The sequence below is a fragment of the Ornithorhynchus anatinus genome, chromosome 1, assembly GCF_004115215.2.
Source record: "Ornithorhynchus anatinus isolate Pmale09 chromosome 1, mOrnAna1.pri.v4, whole genome shotgun sequence".
In the NCBI taxonomy this organism is placed as follows: domain Eukaryota; kingdom Metazoa; phylum Chordata; class Mammalia; order Monotremata; family Ornithorhynchidae; genus Ornithorhynchus; species Ornithorhynchus anatinus.
In genome coordinates, this window is record NC_041728.1 from 128,485,119 (window position 1) to 128,503,157 (window position 18,039).

Here is an 18,039-nt window from a genome sequence, read left to right on the forward strand (position 1 = left end):
TACTGGTCCAAGGATTTGTCATTTCTGTTTTCAACTACTGCATTAGTCTCCTCACTTACCTCCCTACCTGCAGCTTTTCCCCTCTCCAGTCCATACTTCATACTGCTGCCTGGATCATTTTTCGAAAATAAAGTCATTCTGTGCACCTCTCCCCAATCCCCCAAATCCTCCAAACTTTACCCATCCATCCCTGCATTAAGCAGAAACTTCTGCTCATCAGCTTTAAGGCAGTCAGTCCATGGCATCTGGGAAAGTCAAAGAGACTTCTGTATTTTCAACCAGAGTTAGAGTAACCAGTGCATAGCGATCAGTTGCCCATGGTGGAAGATGGTGTGAAATGATTCCAGGGGGTTGAAGACATTTTTTGGACTATTATGGTTGGTCCAGGAGCGAGAAGCCTGCTGTTTTAAGGTAGCCATGGGATGGCTTTCTCACTGCTCTTCCATCCACTCTCCCAAAATTTGGATGCTCAAAGAGTGACCTCAGGTGATAACGGGTTAGTTGAAATTACCTCAAATCCCTTAGGTGCCTCTCCTTCTTGGCCTCCTATCATTTTGGGTAGAAATCCAAACACCTTTTCAACCATCTCAGTATCGCTGATGGTGTCGTAGATGGATCTTCGCTTGTTGGAGCGGGGGTCTTGTTTCTTCCGATCTCCCACTTCTTTCTCCAGAATGCCCAAACTCTTTTCCACAAGTAAGAGACAGTCATTAAACACAGGTGAGTATACAGTTGCCCCTCACACCCCACACATCATACTCCTGGGATTAAGCTCCAATAAAGATGTCACTAAGGACACATCCAGGGTACCTGAGCTGGGTTAGGTTTATTCAGTTAAGAAATCATTGGTTTTTGCGGTCACATCTCCTCCAAGAGGCCTTCCCCAACTTTTCTCGACTCCCTTTCCCTTCTACGTTGTTTATGCACTTGGGTCTGTACCCTTTGGTAGAGATTTAAAGGGGAAGACAGACATTAATATAAATAAATCAATTGTCGATGTGTACATAAATGCTGTGTGGTTGGGGGTGGGGTGAATACAGCGTGGCTAAGTAGATGGAACACAGGCTTGGGAGTCAGAAGGACCTGGGTTCTAATCCAGGTTCCACCACGAGTCTGCTGTGTGACCTTGGGCAAGTCACTTCACTTCTCTGTGCCTCAGTGATCTCATCTGTAAAATGGGGATTAAGAGTATGAGCCCCATGTGGGACTGTGTCCAACCTGATTAACTTATGTATCTACCGTTCAGACTGTGAGCCCGTCACTGGGCAGGGATTGTCTCTATCTGTTGCCAAATTGTACATTCCAAGCGCTTAGTACAGTGTTCTGCACATAGCGCTCAATAAATACAAATGAATAGATCTACCCCAGCACGTAGAAGAGCGCTTGGCACATAGAAGCATTTAACAAGTACCATAATTATTATACCCAAAGGGTATAGATCCAAGTGCACAGCGTGGCTCAGTGAAAAGAGCACGGGCTTTGGAGTCAGAGGTCATGGGTTCGAATCCCAGCTCGGCCACTTGTCAGCTGTGTGACTTTGGGCAAGTCACTTAACTTCTCGGTGCCTCAGTTCCCTCATCTGTAAAATGGGGATTAAGACTGTGAGCCCCATGTGGGACAACCTCATTCCCCCTTGTCTACCCAGCGCTTAGAACAGTGCTTGGCACATAGTAAGCGCTTAACAAATACCAACAAATACCAACATTAAGTGCACGGACAGTGCAGAAGGGAGAGGGAACCTAGACTGTAAGCTCAGTGTGGGCAGGGGAGATGTCTACCATCTCTATCAGATTCTCCCAAACACTTACTAAAGTGCTATGTACATCAATCAATTGTACTCGTTGAGTGCTTACTGTGTGCAGAGCACTGATCTAAGTGCTCGGGAGAGGGCAGTACGGCAGAGTTGGTAGACATGTTGAGAAGCAGCGTGGCTCAGTGGAAAGAGCCCGGGCTTGGGAGTCAGAGGTCATGGGTTTGAATCCGCTTGTCGGCTGGGTGACTGTGGGCAAGTCACTTCACTTCTCTGTGTCTCAGTTACCTCATCTGGAAAATGGGGATGAAGACTGTGAGCCTCACGTGGGACAACCTGATGACCTTGTATCTCCCCCAGCACTTAGAACAGGGCTCTGCACATAGTAAGCGCTTAAAAAATACCAACATTATTATTACGTTTTCTCCCCACAGCAAGTTTCCAGTTTAGAGGACGCACTCAATAAATACCACTGATTAAGTGAATTCACAGGAAAAAGCCTTGATCCAATTCAATTAATGTTTTCTGACCACCCAGGTGCTATCTGGTATCTAGACTTTTAACTTTCTGGCTTCCCCAGCTTTTCAGTCACCTGGAACAAAGCAAAGGTGCTGAGGCTTTGAATGCAGAAATGGCCAGGGTAACCACTGTAGCTGGACATTAATAATAATAATGTTGGCATTTGTTAAGTGCTTATTATGTGCCAAGCACTGTTCTAAACGCTGGAGGGGTACAAGGTAAACAGGTTGTCCCACGTGGGGCTCACAGTCTTAATCCCAATTTTGCAGATGAGGGAACTGAGGCCCAGAGAAGTGAAGTGACTTGTCCAAGGTCACACAGCTGATAAGTGGCAGGGGTGGGATTAGAACCCATGACCTCTGACTCCCAAGCCTGTGCTCCAGTTTAGGAGCATGAGACAGTGATGTTATATCTAAGAAAAAATGCAGTGGTAATACAATCAGCATGGCCCAGTGGAAAGAGCCCGGGCTTGGGAGTCAGAGGTCATGGGTTTGATTCCCGGCTCTGCCGCTTGTCAGCTGTGTGACTGTGGGCAAGTCACTTTACTTCTCTGTGCCTCAATTACCTCATCTGTAAAACGGGGATGAAGACTGTGAGCCTCACATGGGACAACCCGATTACCCTGTATCTCCCCCAGCGCTTAGAACAGTGCTCTGCACATAGTAAATGCTTAACAAATACCAACGTTATTATTATTACAATGCTTATTGCCAGCAAAATAATTAGAAGAAATACTTGATTACAGCTGATGACATCCCAGCAACCTAAATCCGGAAAACAAGGGTGGCGTTGGTAGAAGACCCCACCAGCGCCTATTCTACATAGGGGAGAAAAATACTTTTTAAATAGAGCTCTCAATTATACAGTTTGTGGACTCTTTGTTTCTTCTCTCTTCTCGTTCTAATAATAATGATAGTACTTGTTAAGCGCTTACTATGTGCCATGCAAGATATATGCAAGATAATCAGGTCCCACATGGTGCTCACAGTCTAAGTAGGTGGGAGCACAGGCCCTGAATCCCCATTTCACAGATGAGGGAACTGAGGCCCAAAGCCGTTCAGTGACTTGCCCAAGGTCACACAGCAGGTTCGTGTTGAAAGTGGAATTAGAACCCAGGTCCTTTGGCTCCCAGGCCTGTGCTCTTTCCACTAGGCCACATTCTGCCTCTCTTTTTGTTACCTAACTTTTGTCCATTCCTTTGCTTGAAAACACTTTCACTAGAAGGTGGACAACAAGGTTGGGAGTGACAGAAACAGTCCATATTACTGATTGATAACAACTTTGTTAAAATCTGCCGGGGGAAGAGATGGCTTTAAAAAGAAAAAACAAGAATCTGATGGATCATCTATAGATTTTAATTATCCACGCCCTTCCTTCTCCCCTTGACCACGTGTCACCGATATTTAACTGTAATCTCACTGTGGCAGGGAACGTGTCTACCAACTCGGTTGTATTGAACTCTCCCACGTGCTCAGTACAGTGCTCTGCACACAGTAAGTGCACAAAAAATAAGAGTGATCGATTGACTGTAGCTGGACTTGAGTAGTAATAGAGGAATGGCAAACTATTTCAACTAAATGCCTTTAGGGCATTTGATCTCCAAACAGAAATCAAACGTTGGCTACCTCACGTGCTGAAAACCTTCATTAGGAAGAAGGTTTTGATTAGAGTTAGGACTAGGAAGAGGGTTAGAAATCGAGGCTAAAGCAGAGCTTTTATCAGGGGGTTGTAAACCGCAGTAAAAGGAGGAAAACATTTTCATCCCAAACATTTCTGGGAGGTGGTGTCCTAGTAACACGGATAAGCATAAAATGATTTGATTATATGCCGAGCATTTGACATAAAGTGCTTAATACCAGGATTATTATCATGGGACTTTGTTTTCAAGAAATCCTGACGGTGGTGACAGTAACACAGCCTTAATAATAATAATAATGTTGGTATTTGTTAAGCGCTTACTACGTGCAGAGCACTGTTCTAAGCGCTGGGGTAGACACGGGAATCAGGTTGTCCCACGTGGGGCTCACAGTCTTCATCCCCATTTTACAGATGAGGGAACTGAGGCACCGAGAAGTTAAGTGACTTGCTCACAGTCACACAGCTGACAAGTGGCAGAGCTGGGATTCGAACTCATGACCTCTGACTCCAAAGCCCGTGCTCTTTCCACTGAGCCACGCTCACCTGTCAAAGACCTGAATTTTCCCAGCAGCAGGGAATCTCAGAGCAGAGGTACAGCACTTCTCAAAACCACAGAGAAGCAACATATCCTAGTGAAAAGAGCAGGGCCTTGGGAGTCAGGGGACCTGGGTTCTATTCCCGGCTGCGCCACTCATCTGCTGTGTGGCCCTGGGCAAGTCACTACTTCTCTGTGCCTTAGTAACCTCATCTGTAAAGTGGGAATTAAGACTGTGAGCTCTATGTGGGAGAGGGACTGTGTCCAACCTCATTATCTTATATCTACCCCAGTGTTTAATATTGTGCCTAACACATAGTAAGCGCTGAACAATCAGCATTAAAAAAAAAAAAAGCACAGGGCTGAGATTTAATGACCTAGGTGAATCTCCCTCACATCAGCCCTGAGCTGCAGTTAGAATCAGAGCTAGACTGAGGTGCAGGTTAAGAATGAGAATCAACGGTCGACGAGTGGCTTTTTAGAAAAATCAGACAATCGGTGATGAAGGATTGATTGATATTTAGGCATTTGAGTTTTGGTCATTTCTTCATTCAATAGTATTTATTGAGCACTTACTATGTGCAGAGCACTGTACTAAGCGCTTGGAATGTACAAATCGGTAACAGATAGAGACAGTCCCTGCCCACTGACGGGCTTACAGTCTAATCGATAATAATAATGTTGGTATTTGTTAAGCGCTTACTATGTGCAGAGCACTGTTCTAAGCGCTGGGGTAGATACAGGGTCATCAGGTTGTCCCTTGTGAGGCTCACAGTCTTCATCCCCATTTTACAGATGAGGGAACTGAGGCACAGAGAAGTGAAGTGACAGTCACACAGCTGACAAGTGGCAGAGGCAGGATTCGAACCCATCACCTGTGACTCCCAAGCCTGTGCTCTTTCCACTGAGCCACGCTACTTCTCTCACTAAAGAAGGGGGAGCAGGTGAGACTCTGCATGCTTTCTCAGGGCTTCCCACACCTTTTCCACACTACTAATAATAACAGCACTTGCTAAGTGCTTACTATGTGCCAAGCATTCCCCAAACCCACTGCTTAGTAATCAGGTTGGGCACAGTCGCTATCCCACATGGGGCTCACCGTCAAAGAGGAAAAGAGAACCGGTATTAAATCCCCATCATACAGAAGAGGCACAGAGAAGTGAAGCGACTTGCCCAAGGCACACGGGATCCGGGATTAGAACCCAGGTCTTCTGACCCCAGAGGGCTCGAGTGGCTATTTCAGGTGGCTCGGTGGATCTCTCCAACTAGCGTGCCGCCGCTAGATCACTCTCCTGCTGACCCTTGACCCAAAGCCCTCCATCATCATCTCCCCCTCTCTGCTGCTGCTTTGACCAACGTCGTCGTTTCATCTGGGCCCTTGTATCTACTTACCTCTCTCTTCTTCCGCTGAAAATTCCGCCGAGCGTACATGCCCCTTGTGTGGGCTTGGAGCACACAGGCGGCTTTCCTCTCCCGTGCAATCTTCTGGCGCGTCAGGTAGCCCCGGCAGAGGGCTTGGAATCGGATGATATTGGCACGGGTGGTCTTATATCTCTGGGCTAGTTGACGGCTGTGGATAAGGGCTTGCAGGCGTTCAAAGCCCAAGAGGATCTGCCAAGGAGGAGAGATTGAGATCGACATGGAGAGAGTGGCAATAATGATAATTGTGGTATTTGATGAACGCTTACTACGCACCAGGCGCTCCACTAAGCGCTGGGGTGGACGCAAGCAAATTGAATTGGACACGGTCCCTGTCCTACCTGGGGCTCACAGTCTCCATTCCCATTTTACAGATGAGATAACTGAGGCACAGAGAAGTGAAGTGACTTGCTGCAGGTCACACACGGTGACGACGGTCAGACCCGAATCACCCAACAAGGCAGCAACTTTCACTGATCTTCATGATTTGCTGCCAGTCAGGGTGAGTAATTCCATGCCACCAGCTCCTCCCTCCTCTCCGCTCACTTCCTGATTCCAGATCCCCTCCCCAACACCCCAAACCTGCCCCCAACCCACTTGTCTCCCCCGTCCCATTGTGTTCCACTGTCCCCGCCATTCCTGGTGGCTTTTTCTTTCTTTAAAAGAAATAAAAATTGAATTAAAATTTAGCACTATCCTGCCTGCCACTTGTCCTCCCCTTCTTCCACTGCCATTCCCCTTCTCCCTCTAGGTAACAATAATAATAATAATAATAATGTTGGTATTTGTTAAGCACTTCCTATGTGCAGAGCACTGGTCTAAGCGCTGGGGTAGATACAGGGTCATCAGGTTGTCCCACGTGAGGCTCACAGTTAACCCCCATTTTACAGATGAGGTAACTAAGGCCCAGAGAAGTGAAGTGACTTGCCCACACTCACACAGCTGACAAGTGGCAGAGCCGGGAGTCGAAGCCATGACCTCAGACTCCAAAGCCCGGGCTCTTTCCACTGAGCCACGCTGCTTCCCAGTCCCTGTAACGAGCCTGGCTTTTAACAGTTTTTTTTTCTTAACAATTTAGTTTAATAATCATGGTATTGGTTAAGCGCTTACTATGTGCCAAGCATGTTCTAAGCGCTGGGGTTCCGATTACCTTGTATTCCCCTCACCCCCCGCACTTAGAACAGTGCTTAGCACATAGTAAGAAACAGCGTGGCTCAGTGGAAATAGCCCGGGTTTGGGAGTCAGAGGTCATGGGTTCAAATCCTGGCTCTGCCACTTGTCAGCTGGGTGACTGTGGGCAAGTCACTTAACTTCTCTGTGCCTCAGTTACCTCATCTGTAAAATGGGGGTTAACTGTGAGCCTCACGTGGGACAACCTGATTACCCTGTATCTACCCCAGTGCTTAGAACAGTGCTCTGCAAATAGTAAGCGCTTAACAAATACCATCATTATTATTAACAAATTCTATCGTTATTATTATTACAAGGTAAGCAGGTTGTCCCACGCGGGGCTCACAGTCCTAATCCCCATTTTACGGATGAGGTAACAGAGGCACAGAGAAGTTAAGTGGTTTGCCCAAAGTCACACAGCTGACAGGTGGCAGAGCCGGGATTAGAACCCATGGCCTGACTTCCAAGCCCGGGCTTTTTCCACTAAGCCACCCTGCATCTCTACTTCAACAGCTTTGCCATTTCCTGCTTCAGCCACAGCCAGAAGGACAATGTCGTCTCCCCCTCTAAATTGGAAGCTTCCTGAGGGTAGGGAAAATGTCTACCAACTCTATAGTATTATACTGTAAGTGCTCAATAAATCCCATTGATTGATTGATTGATTAATAGATTGACAGGGCTGGCCCGGGGTAGGATGAGGAGGAGTAAGCAGTGGCGGATTTGGTTTGTGAGGGATCACCTTACCCTTTCACCCGGGAAAGTTTGGAGGGGAGGAAGCTGCAGCAGCAGCTGTGATGTAGCTACTAAATTGAAAGGAAAAAGCTAAAAACAGAAGTGTAAAAAGTGGATGGGGGGAGTGGGGAAAAGCATGCTGGGTGCAGAGCCTGGGCAGCAGTGAAGAAAGCATGAAATTAAAAAAAAAGATTTAAGATAAAAGAACGAGAAGGCCATTATAAGGGGATCATCTCGATTTGTTGCTCTGCACACAGTAAGCGCTCAATAAATACGATGGAATGCATGAACGAGGAAGGAGGGCAGGAGGCTGCACCAGAAACCACAGAGGGAGAGATGACGAGGGTAGGAGTGTGGTGAGGAGGATGGATTTATTTATTTGCCACATCTGGAAGCTCACACATAAAATCACTTCCCCGGGAAGTGATTTCCCCTAGGCTGTCTTTGACCGGAGTTCTAAGAAGAGTTAGGGATAGAATGGACTCAAATGGAAAGACAGACCGACAACGCAATCCAGTTAACTGAAAAAAAGAATACATTTGGGATATATCAATCAGACACTGGGGTTTATTGAGGGCTCACTATGTGCAGAACACTGTACTAAATGCTTTGGGGGAGTACAATACAACAGAATTAGCAGACATAATCCCTGCCTGTAATGCATTTTCTTCCATTCCTGGAAGATCTTCCCCATTTCACCAAGTGGACATCCCTATTTCTGAGAAATCTAATAAGGAGTCTTGCATTTCTCCTTCTTTGGTATATCCAACCTCCTTCTCTTCATTCCGCTGCCCAGCTCATCATCCTGCAGCAACGCTCTGGGCATGTACTCCCCTTCTTAAAAACCTCCAGTGGTTGCCTATCAACCTCCGCACGAAACAAAAACTTCTCACTCTAGGTTTCAAGGCTCTCCATTACCTTGCCCCCTCCTACCTCACCTCCCTCTCTCTTTCTACTCCCCACCCCGCATGCTCCTCTGCCACCCACCTCCTCACCGTCCCCCGTTCTCGCCTAACCCGTTGTCAACCCCCGGGCCGCGCCCTCCCGTGGTCCTGGAATGTCCTCCCTCCTCACCTCCGCCAAACTAATTCTTTTCCCCTCTTCAAAGCCCTACTGAGAGCTCACCTCCTCCAAGAGGCCTTCCCAGACTGACCTTCCCCTTTTCCCTCTGCTCCCTCTGTTCCCCCTCTACCCCCCCCTTCACCTCCCCTCAGCTAAGCCCTCTTTTCCCCCCTTTCCCTCTGCTCCTCCCCCTCTCCCTTCCTCTCCCCTCAGCACTGTGCTTGTCCGCTCAACTGTATATATTTTCATTACCCTATTTATTTTGTTAATAAGATGTACATCACCTTGATTCTATTTATTTGCTATTGTTTTAATGAGATGTTCATCCCCTTGATTCTATTTATTGCTATTGTTTTTGTCTGTCTGTCTCCCCCGATTAGATTGTAAGCCCGTCAGAGGGCAGGGACTGTCCCTATCTGTTACCGATTTGTACATTCCAAGCGCTTAGTACAGTGCTCTGCACATAGTAAGCACTCAATAAATACTATTGAATGAATGAATGAATCAAGCACTGAGTGATCTTAGACCATTATGTAGCAACAGCAAGGACAACCATATTTCTTACCTGTTTGAAATTCCTTCTGCAGGCGTAACCCCTCCATGCTGTCTGAAGCGTCACAGCTGCCTGCTTCTGTCGCAGAAACTCCTTCCTAGCAGGAAGAAGGGCCAAGACATGGTTATTTCCTAAAGTACCTCTTCTCCAGCCATTAACTCCTGAGTGAGTTGTCTACACCTGCTGTCTCAAGTTTCTCTCCAATTCTCTCCTTGATCTCCTCCAATCCTGCTTCCATCACCTTCACTCCACAGAAACCACCCTCTCAAACATCACAAATGACCTCCTTCTTGCCAAATCCAACAGCCTCTACTCTATTCTAATCTTCCTCCTCGACTCTCAGCTGCCTTCGACACTTTCGACCACCCCCTTCTCCTGGAAACATTACCCAGCCTCGGCTTCGCTGACACTGTCCTCTCCTGGTTCTGTTCCTATCTCTCTGGCTTCTCATTCTCCATCTCTTTCGTAGGCTCCTCCTCTGCCTCCCACCCCCTAACTGTGGGGGTCCCTCAAGGTTCATTTCTGGGTCCCCTTTTATTTTTCATCTACACCCATTCCCTTGGAGAACCCATTCGCTCCCATGTCTTCAATTACCCACTCTATGCAGATGATTGCCTAATCTACCTCGCCAGCCCCGATCTCTCTCCTTCTCTGCAGTCTCTCATTTCCTCCTGCCTTCAAAACATCTCCACTTGGATGTCATCCATCACCTCAAACAACATTTCAAAAACAGAACTTCTCAACTTCCCACCGAAACCCTGTCCTTCTCATGACTTTCCCATCACCGTAGATGGCACCGCCGTCCTTCCTGTCTCAGAAGCCCGAAACCTTGTGTTATCCTTGCCTCTTTTCTCTCATTCAACCCACATATTCAATCTATCCCTGAATCCTGTCAGTTTGACCTTCACAATCATCGCTAAAATCCATCCTTTCCTCTCCATCCAAACTGCTACTCAGTTAATTCAAGCACTTTTCCTATCCCACCTTGATTGTTCTATCAACCTCCTTGATGACCTCCTTGCCTCTTGTCTCTCCCCCTCCCGTAAATACGTCACTCTGCTTCCCAGATCATCCGTCTACAAAAACATTCAGTCCATGTTTCCCTTCTCCTCAAGAACCTCCAGTGGTTGCCCATCCAATCCCTCATCAGATATTCTTTATCATTGCCTTTAAAGCACTCAATCACCTCGCGTCCTACCTCGCTTTACTATTCTCCTACTACAACCCAGCCTGCACACTTCACTCCTCTAATGCCAACCTACTCACTGTACCTCAGTCTCATCTATCTCACCACAAACCTCTCATCCACATCTTGCTTCTGGCCTGGAACACCCTCCCTCCTCAAATCCAACAATTCCTCTCCCCCTATTTCAAAGTCTTATTGAAGGCACATCTCCTCTAAGAGGCCCTCCCTGACTAAGCCCTCAAGTCCTCTTTTCCCACTCCCTTCTGCATCACTTTCACTGTATTCATCACCCCCCCCCACACACTTTTGTACATATCTGGAATTCATTTATTTATTTATGTTAGTGTCTGTCTCCCCCACCAGACTGTAAGCTTGTTGTGGACAGGGAAGGTGTCTGTTATAATGTTGTGTTGTACTCTCCCAAGTGGTTAGTACAGTGCCCTTCATATAATAAGAGCTCAATAAATATGAGTGACTGATTGATTAATCTTCAGTGGTTTTTTATCCTGGGAAGTACTTTCTTTCTGAGGCAGAATATTCAAGACACTACTCAAGAATATTTACTGAGCACTTGCTGTGTTGCAATCCCTGTCGTGGAGTTGCTTAAACTCTTCCAGACTGGGTTCTTCCCAGAAGTCAGGTGTTACTGGGTTAGTCAGATGGGCAGTTATCCAGGTGCAATTTCTGCAGGCCCCAGAGCTTTATCTCCTCCTTGGGGTCCCTCAAGAGGACTTGCAACTATGCCTGACATTTTCAGAGCTCTTACATCAGCCCTCCCCATCCTACCTGTCCTCCCAAATCTTGGAGAAGCAGCGTGGCTCAATGGAAAAAGCCCGGGCTTGGGGGTCAGAGGTCATGGGTTCGAATACCGACTCCGCCACTTGTCAGCTGTGTGACTCTGGGCAAGTCGCTTAACTTCTCTAGGCCTCAGTTACCTCCTCTGTAAAATGGGGATTGAGACTGTGAGCCCCACGTGGAACAGGGACTGCGTCCAACCCGATCTGCTTGTATCCATCCCAGCACTTAGTACAGTGCCTGGCACATAGTTAAGCGCTTAACAAATGCCATAATTATTTATTATTTATTTTACAGCCCAGCCTGCACATTTTGCTCCTCTGACACTAACCTACTCACTGTATCTCCATCTCCTCTATCTCACCACCGACCCCCATGTTCTTCCTCTGACCTGGAACTCCCTCCCCCATCGTATCCAACAGGACGGCACTCTACCCATCTTCAAAACCCTCCTAAAATTACATTTTTTTCCGAGACACCTTCCCTAACTAACCTTTCACTTCGCCACCCTATTAAATCTTCCATCCGTGTCCACTACGCACTTGGTTCGGCACCTCTTAGGCACTCTGATATTCATCCTATCCCCAGCCCCACAGCACTTATGTATTTTGTTTAATGGTATTTGTTAAGCACTTACTATGTGCCAGGCACTGAACTAAACTCTGGGATAGATACAAGGTAATCAGGTTGGACACAGTCTCACGTGGGGCTCACAGTCCTAATCCCCATTTTACAAATAACTGAGGTATAGAGAAGGGAAGTGATTTCCCTAAGGCAAAGCAGCAGACAACTGGCAGAGTCAGGATTAGAACCCAGGTTCTTCTGACTCCCAAGCCTGTGCTCTATCCATTAGGTGATTATGGTAATAATAATAATATTTCTGGTAATTGTTAAGCACTTACTGTGTGCCAGACACTGTACTGAGCATTGGAGTAGATACAAGGTTTTCAGCCCCCATGGGGCTCATAGTCTAAGCAGAAGAGAAAACAGGTACTAAATCCCCAATTTTCAGAAGAGGAAGCTGAAGCCCAGAGAGGGTAAGTGATTTCCCCAAAGTCACATAGCAGGCCAGTGGCAAAACTGGCATTTGAACCCAGGTCCTCTGACTCCTAGGCCTATGCTCCTTCCGCTGTGCCATGCTGCTTCCCTAGAATCAGTGTGACTATTTTAAACAGTCACCGAAGATAATTTTATATCTTAACAACTTGAAAAAAAAACATCGTAGCTCAGGAGACAGGAAAGAGGAAACATCCTTGATGCCACAAATGCATATTTCTGTGCATGTATTCTCTCTCTTGAATCAGCGCTTCTCTCCAGGTGTTAAGCCTTAGCTTGGTAAGATGTTGAGTTACCACATTGATCCAAGCACTTATCCTGTCCTACCTTGATTACTGCATTGGCCTCCTTGCTGACCTCCCTCCCTCTCCCCACTTCAAACTTCACTCTGCTGCCGGGATCATTCAGTCCATGTTTCCCTCAAGAACCTCCGGTGATTGCCCATCCACCTCCAAACAAAAACTCCTACCGTTGTCTTTAAAGCACTTAATCACCTTGCCTCCTCCTCCCTTACCTTCCCAATTTCCTAATAGGATCCAGCCCTCCCATTTTACTCCTCTAATGCCAACCTACTCACTGTAGCTCGACCTCATCTATCTCACCGTCGACCCCTTTCCCACATCCTGCCTCTGGCCTGGAACTCTCTTCTCTCTTCAGACCTGTTAGGCAATCACTCTCCCCACCTTCAAAGCCTTACTGAAGGCACATCCACGTGGTCTGGTTGATAGAGCATGGGCCTGGGAGGCACTTGTCTGCTGTGTGGTCTTGGGCAATTCACTTAACTGTACTGGGCCTTAGTTATCTCATCTGTAAAATGGGGATTAAGACTGTGAGCCCCATATGGGACGTGAACTGAGCCTAACCTGATTACCTTGTATCTTCCCCACCACTTACAACAGTGCCAGGCACATAGTAAGCACTTAACAAATACCAAGAAATAAAATAAAACTCCTCCAAGAGGCCTTCTCTAAGCCTCATTTCCTCTTCTCCCTTCTGTATCACCCTTGTACTTACATTTACAACTTTTATTAACTCCTCCTTCAGTCCCACAGCACTTATACACATAGCCATAATTTATTTATTTTAATGCCTGTCTCTCCCTCTAGACTGGAAGCTCTGTGTGGATAGGGAATCTGTCTACCAACACTCTTGTACTATACCAAGATCTTAGAAAAGTTCTCTATGCTCAATCAATACAGTTGATTGACTGAGAATCATCACACCAGAACAAGATTTATCCTAGGACTTGGGAAAGCAGAGAATGTGTACTGTTAGCAGGAGGACGGAGCTACAGCTCTTAGTACGGTGCCTGGCACATAGTAAGTGCTTAATACTATAATTATTATTATCTCTAGTTACCTGCACTTGTATCCTCGCAGAACTTTTTGGATAAGGATAGCCTTGCTTTCAATAATTTTGCTTCGTTGGATCTCCAGCAGAGTGTCGTGTTCACTCTACAGAATAAGAAGGGACATGGATTAGTGCTCAGAGAAAGATTTCTTCAGAGGCTGCATAGTCAATCAAGAGAGGGTTCAAGAGTGTCACTCGGACACAAACCCTACATTTTAAGCCTATCCAGTTCAGGTCTTGCCGATAAGCACTGCACCATACTTCCTGCAAGTCTGAAATTTGCAATAGAGAGGCCCAGTTTAACGAATGACCGAAATAATATATCTAATTTTTCCTTTAATGCTTGACGTTCTATTCTTTACCCTAGTGTCATATCAAGCCCTGATATGAAAGAGGCTAGCTCATGTAATCTTTTTACCCATGTGGATAACAAAATGGCCGATGACAAAACCCATCGAGGACTTCATCTGTTCTACCTTGTCTCTTTAAAGTGGAATCCCCTCGGGGCAGGGACAGGTCTTTTAGGACCAATGTAGTGAAGCTGCTGGCTCGTGGTGCTTGTCCAACACAGAGGAAATGATTAGTATCATCTGCGTTAATGAGCAGTTCTCAAGAGAGATTATAGCCAGCCAACATGGGAGAAGAACTCAATCCTTAAAGGTTGACTTCACTCTCATCTCCAACATTAAACCATCAGTTGGCCAGCCTACCACAAAATGGTAGGTTAGTGGAATCTATGCCAAAACAACCTAGGCCTCTTAAAGCAGCCTTGCAAATAGACACCTGTCCACCTAAGGCAAGTAGTAATTAATGACCATTTGCCCTCCATTAATAGAGGAAAGACTGGCATTCACATTAATGTCTGCTTCTCCCTCCATTCATTCATCCATTTGATCGTATTTATTGAGCACTTACCATATGCAGAGCACTGTACTAAGCGTTTGGAAAATAAAGTATAGCAATAGAGAGACAATCCCTGCCCACAACAGGCTCATAGTCTAGAGGGGCGGGGGAGGCGACATCAATCCAGGTAAACAGGCATCACAATAAATAGAATTTTTTTTATATATATATATATATATATATATATATATATATATATATATATACACACACACACATAAGTGTTGTGCTGGGGGGGGGGGGGCGGGCGGAGAACAAAAGGAGCGAGTCACGGAGATGTGGAAGGGAGTGGGAGATGAGAAAAAAGGGGCTGTGTCTGGGAAGGTCTCTTGGAGGAGGTGCACCTTCAGTAGGGCTTTGAAGGGGGAAAGAGTGATTGGTGGATTTAAGGAGGGAGGGCGTTCCAGGCCACAGGTAGGTCGTGGTCCAGGGGTCGGTGGTGAGACAGACGAGATGGAGGCACGGAGAGAAAGTTAGCAGCAGAGGAGTGGAGTGTGCGGGCTGGGATGTAGAAGGAGAGAAAGGAGGTGAGGTAAGAGGGGGCAAGGTGATAGAGAGCTTAAAAGCCTATAGTGAGGAGTTTTTGTAAACTATAGGCAGGAAACATGTCTAGCTCTGTTGTACTGGACTCTCCCAAATGCTTAGTATAATGTTCTGCACATAGTAAGCGCTCAATACATAGCATTGATTGATAAAAATTTTAGTATTCATCTATCCACCTGAACGTTAGTGTAGGAGTACAACTCCAAAGTTGGAATTACCAAGCAGCCAAGTGGGATCACCGTCTATGGGACTTTCTTCAGTTCCCAGAATCCTTTTACAGAACTTTTCCCCACGATGCCTTAACTCCCACACAAGGCCTAAGCACAGATGACCATGCAATGATTGAAATACCTACACAGGATTATTGCACCCTACCTATAGGAACAAACACACATACTTCTCATTTTGGATTCAGCAAATGTGAAAAATATGGCTCTTGGAGCCAGTATTGGAGTTTTGGAGGCTCACTCTAATGCTAACAACCCTGGGCGATTCAGCTATTACCTCCAGCAACAGCCAGAGTTCAAAGGCAATGTCATTCTTCTACTGAGGTCCCCTGTATCTCTGCTCCTTTGCCCTGTCCACTTGGGGTACAGGACAGACCGCTAAGTAGGACATAACACAGTGCAAAGAGAAAACTCTCAATACTCTGGGAATTCTTTTCAGACCCTTCATTGCAGTCTTTAAACTTCTTACTCCCTGCCTTTGAGCCATTTCGTTAACTGGCCATTTGGGATGGGTTAGGACAGAGAAGGAGGAAGTCACATCAGCCCATTGTTGTTATTGATTGTTGTTGGCTTGAATTTTTTATTTTTAAAGAGGGGGAAGAAGATGAAAATTACTGGCTATATTTAGGCTTTTCCATTCAGGGCTTAGGTTTACCTTAGCTCTGTCTGTTCCCCAGAATCACACATAACTGAGAGCTCTCACAATCTTGATTCCTACCCTAACTTCCGTAGCTCTTTTCCTAGACGGATGCAAGATGGAAGGAACAGCGCAGTAGGGTCCAAGGGAGGTTAGACTGTGTTTAACAAACTCAAGTTTTCCTGTAAGAGGTCTATGTTGGTTTTAGCTGGAGATCCCAAGCTCACTCCCAAACTTACTTTCAGGAAAATCTTGGTTTTCCCCATTTTCCAATCTTGGTCATTTCCCAGCAAGACTTTTGAGATGTGCAAAGTGTTCTGGCGGGGATCACCCTGCATTTGACATTCAAGAGAAACATCACATTAGTGCCTGGAGGAAACAGAGCCCCTGCTAGACCACAGAACAAATACCCTAAGGCATAAACTGTGGAGAATTAAATATCTTGGCTCCTTGAATCAGAAATACCACCACCTTAAACAAAGATAGTGCCTTTCTTCTGAAACAATCACATCCCTGTGAGGATAAGCAAGAGGATCAACCCCATTCTACAGATGAAATCATATGCTATAAATTTACTTATTTACATTAATGTCTGTCTCTCCTTCTAGACTGTAAGCTCATTGTGGGCAAGGAACATATCTGCTAATTCTATTGTATTGTACTCTCCCAAGCGGTTAGTACAGCGCTCTATTGATAGGGAACACTCAAATATGATTGATTGATATTGGCACTCCATCCATCCCGATGGGCCAAACCTGTAGAAGACTAAGAAAATAAGGAGAAGAGTTCTTTTTCCATCAATCATATTTATTAAGCGCTTACTGTGTGTAAAGCACCATACTGAGCACTTGGGACAGTACGACAGATCGGGCTTGGTAGACACGTTCCCTGCCACAGTGAACTTAAAGTCTAGAGGGGAAGACAGACATTAATATAAATTATAGATATGTACGAAAGTGATGTGGGACAAGAGGAAATGAGGACTTAGTCAGGAAAGGTCTCTTGGAAGAGACGTGCATGGTCTGATCTGAAGAGGAAAGATGTCCCAGGCCAGAGGCAGGACACGACTGAGAGGTTGGTGGCAAGATGGACGAGATCGCGGTACAGTGAGCCGGTACCATGCCTTCCTTGGGGGTCAGAACCAAAACGATCCAGGACTTTCGCTGCACACAAGAGAACGTACTTGGGCAGCTCCAGTGAAACCAGACAGTGGGGCCAGCATCTCCAGGGTCACTCCAGTGATCTTTGGTATGTCTGCTAAGAACCCCTACATCATTCATTCAATTGAAGTTACTGAGCACTCACTAACAATAAACAGATACATTCTCTGCTCACAAGACCACAATGACTCCAGGAGCAATCAAAATTACCTGGCACATAGATTGAGCTGAGAGAATAGGAACAGCCCTGAAGAGCAATCTTACAAAGCCACCCAGTCTGAAGCCCTCAACAAGTGAATGCTGAACTGCAGAAGTAGAGGGACTAGGATTAAAATTCCCTATAACAAACCTTCTGTCCAGAGGATCCGGGCAGCAGAAAGTTGTACCTCTTATTGAACTCTTCAAAAGTATACCGGATAGGGTACCCAGCTTTCCTGATCTTGACTGTCTCCATCATTCCAGAATAACGCAATTGCCGGATACACAGCTCTCGATCAAATAGCTTTGAGAGGCAGGAAAAAAAAATTACATAGAGGCCATCAAAGTAGGAAAAGCAAAACGAGTACTTATTCTTTAGGGAATATACATCCCCTTGTTTTTTTGGTGGTGTTTTTTTCTTATGATACTTGTTAAGCGCTTACCATGTGCCAGGCACTGTACTAAGCGCTGGGGTAAATACAAACTAATCAGGTTGGACAGAGTCCACGTCCCACACGAGGCTCAAGCTATTAGTCCCCATTTTACAGATGTGGTAACAGAAAAGTTAAGTAACTTGCCCAAAGTCACCAGACACGTGGCTGAACT

The 18,039-nt window shown here is 46.0% G+C and overlaps 1 protein-coding gene across 1 annotated transcript in view; it reads right to left on the minus strand.

Moving 5' to 3' along the window:
* The window catches only part of MYO7B (myosin VIIB), a 143,368-nt gene that overhangs the window by 57,637 nt on the left and 67,692 nt on the right, over window positions 1–18,039 (minus strand). Inside the window, exons 17-22 of the mRNA XM_029074169.1 lie at window positions 17,585–17,737; window positions 16,315–16,407; window positions 13,775–13,869; window positions 9,391–9,475; window positions 5,835–6,053; window positions 512–685 (exon numbers count right to left, since the gene is read on the minus strand). Coding sequence (XP_028930002.1) covers window positions 512–685; window positions 5,835–6,053; window positions 9,391–9,475; window positions 13,775–13,869; window positions 16,315–16,407; window positions 17,585–17,737 — 819 coding nt within the window. The remainder of the gene's footprint in view (window positions 1–511; window positions 686–5,834; window positions 6,054–9,390; window positions 9,476–13,774; window positions 13,870–16,314; window positions 16,408–17,584; window positions 17,738–18,039) is intronic.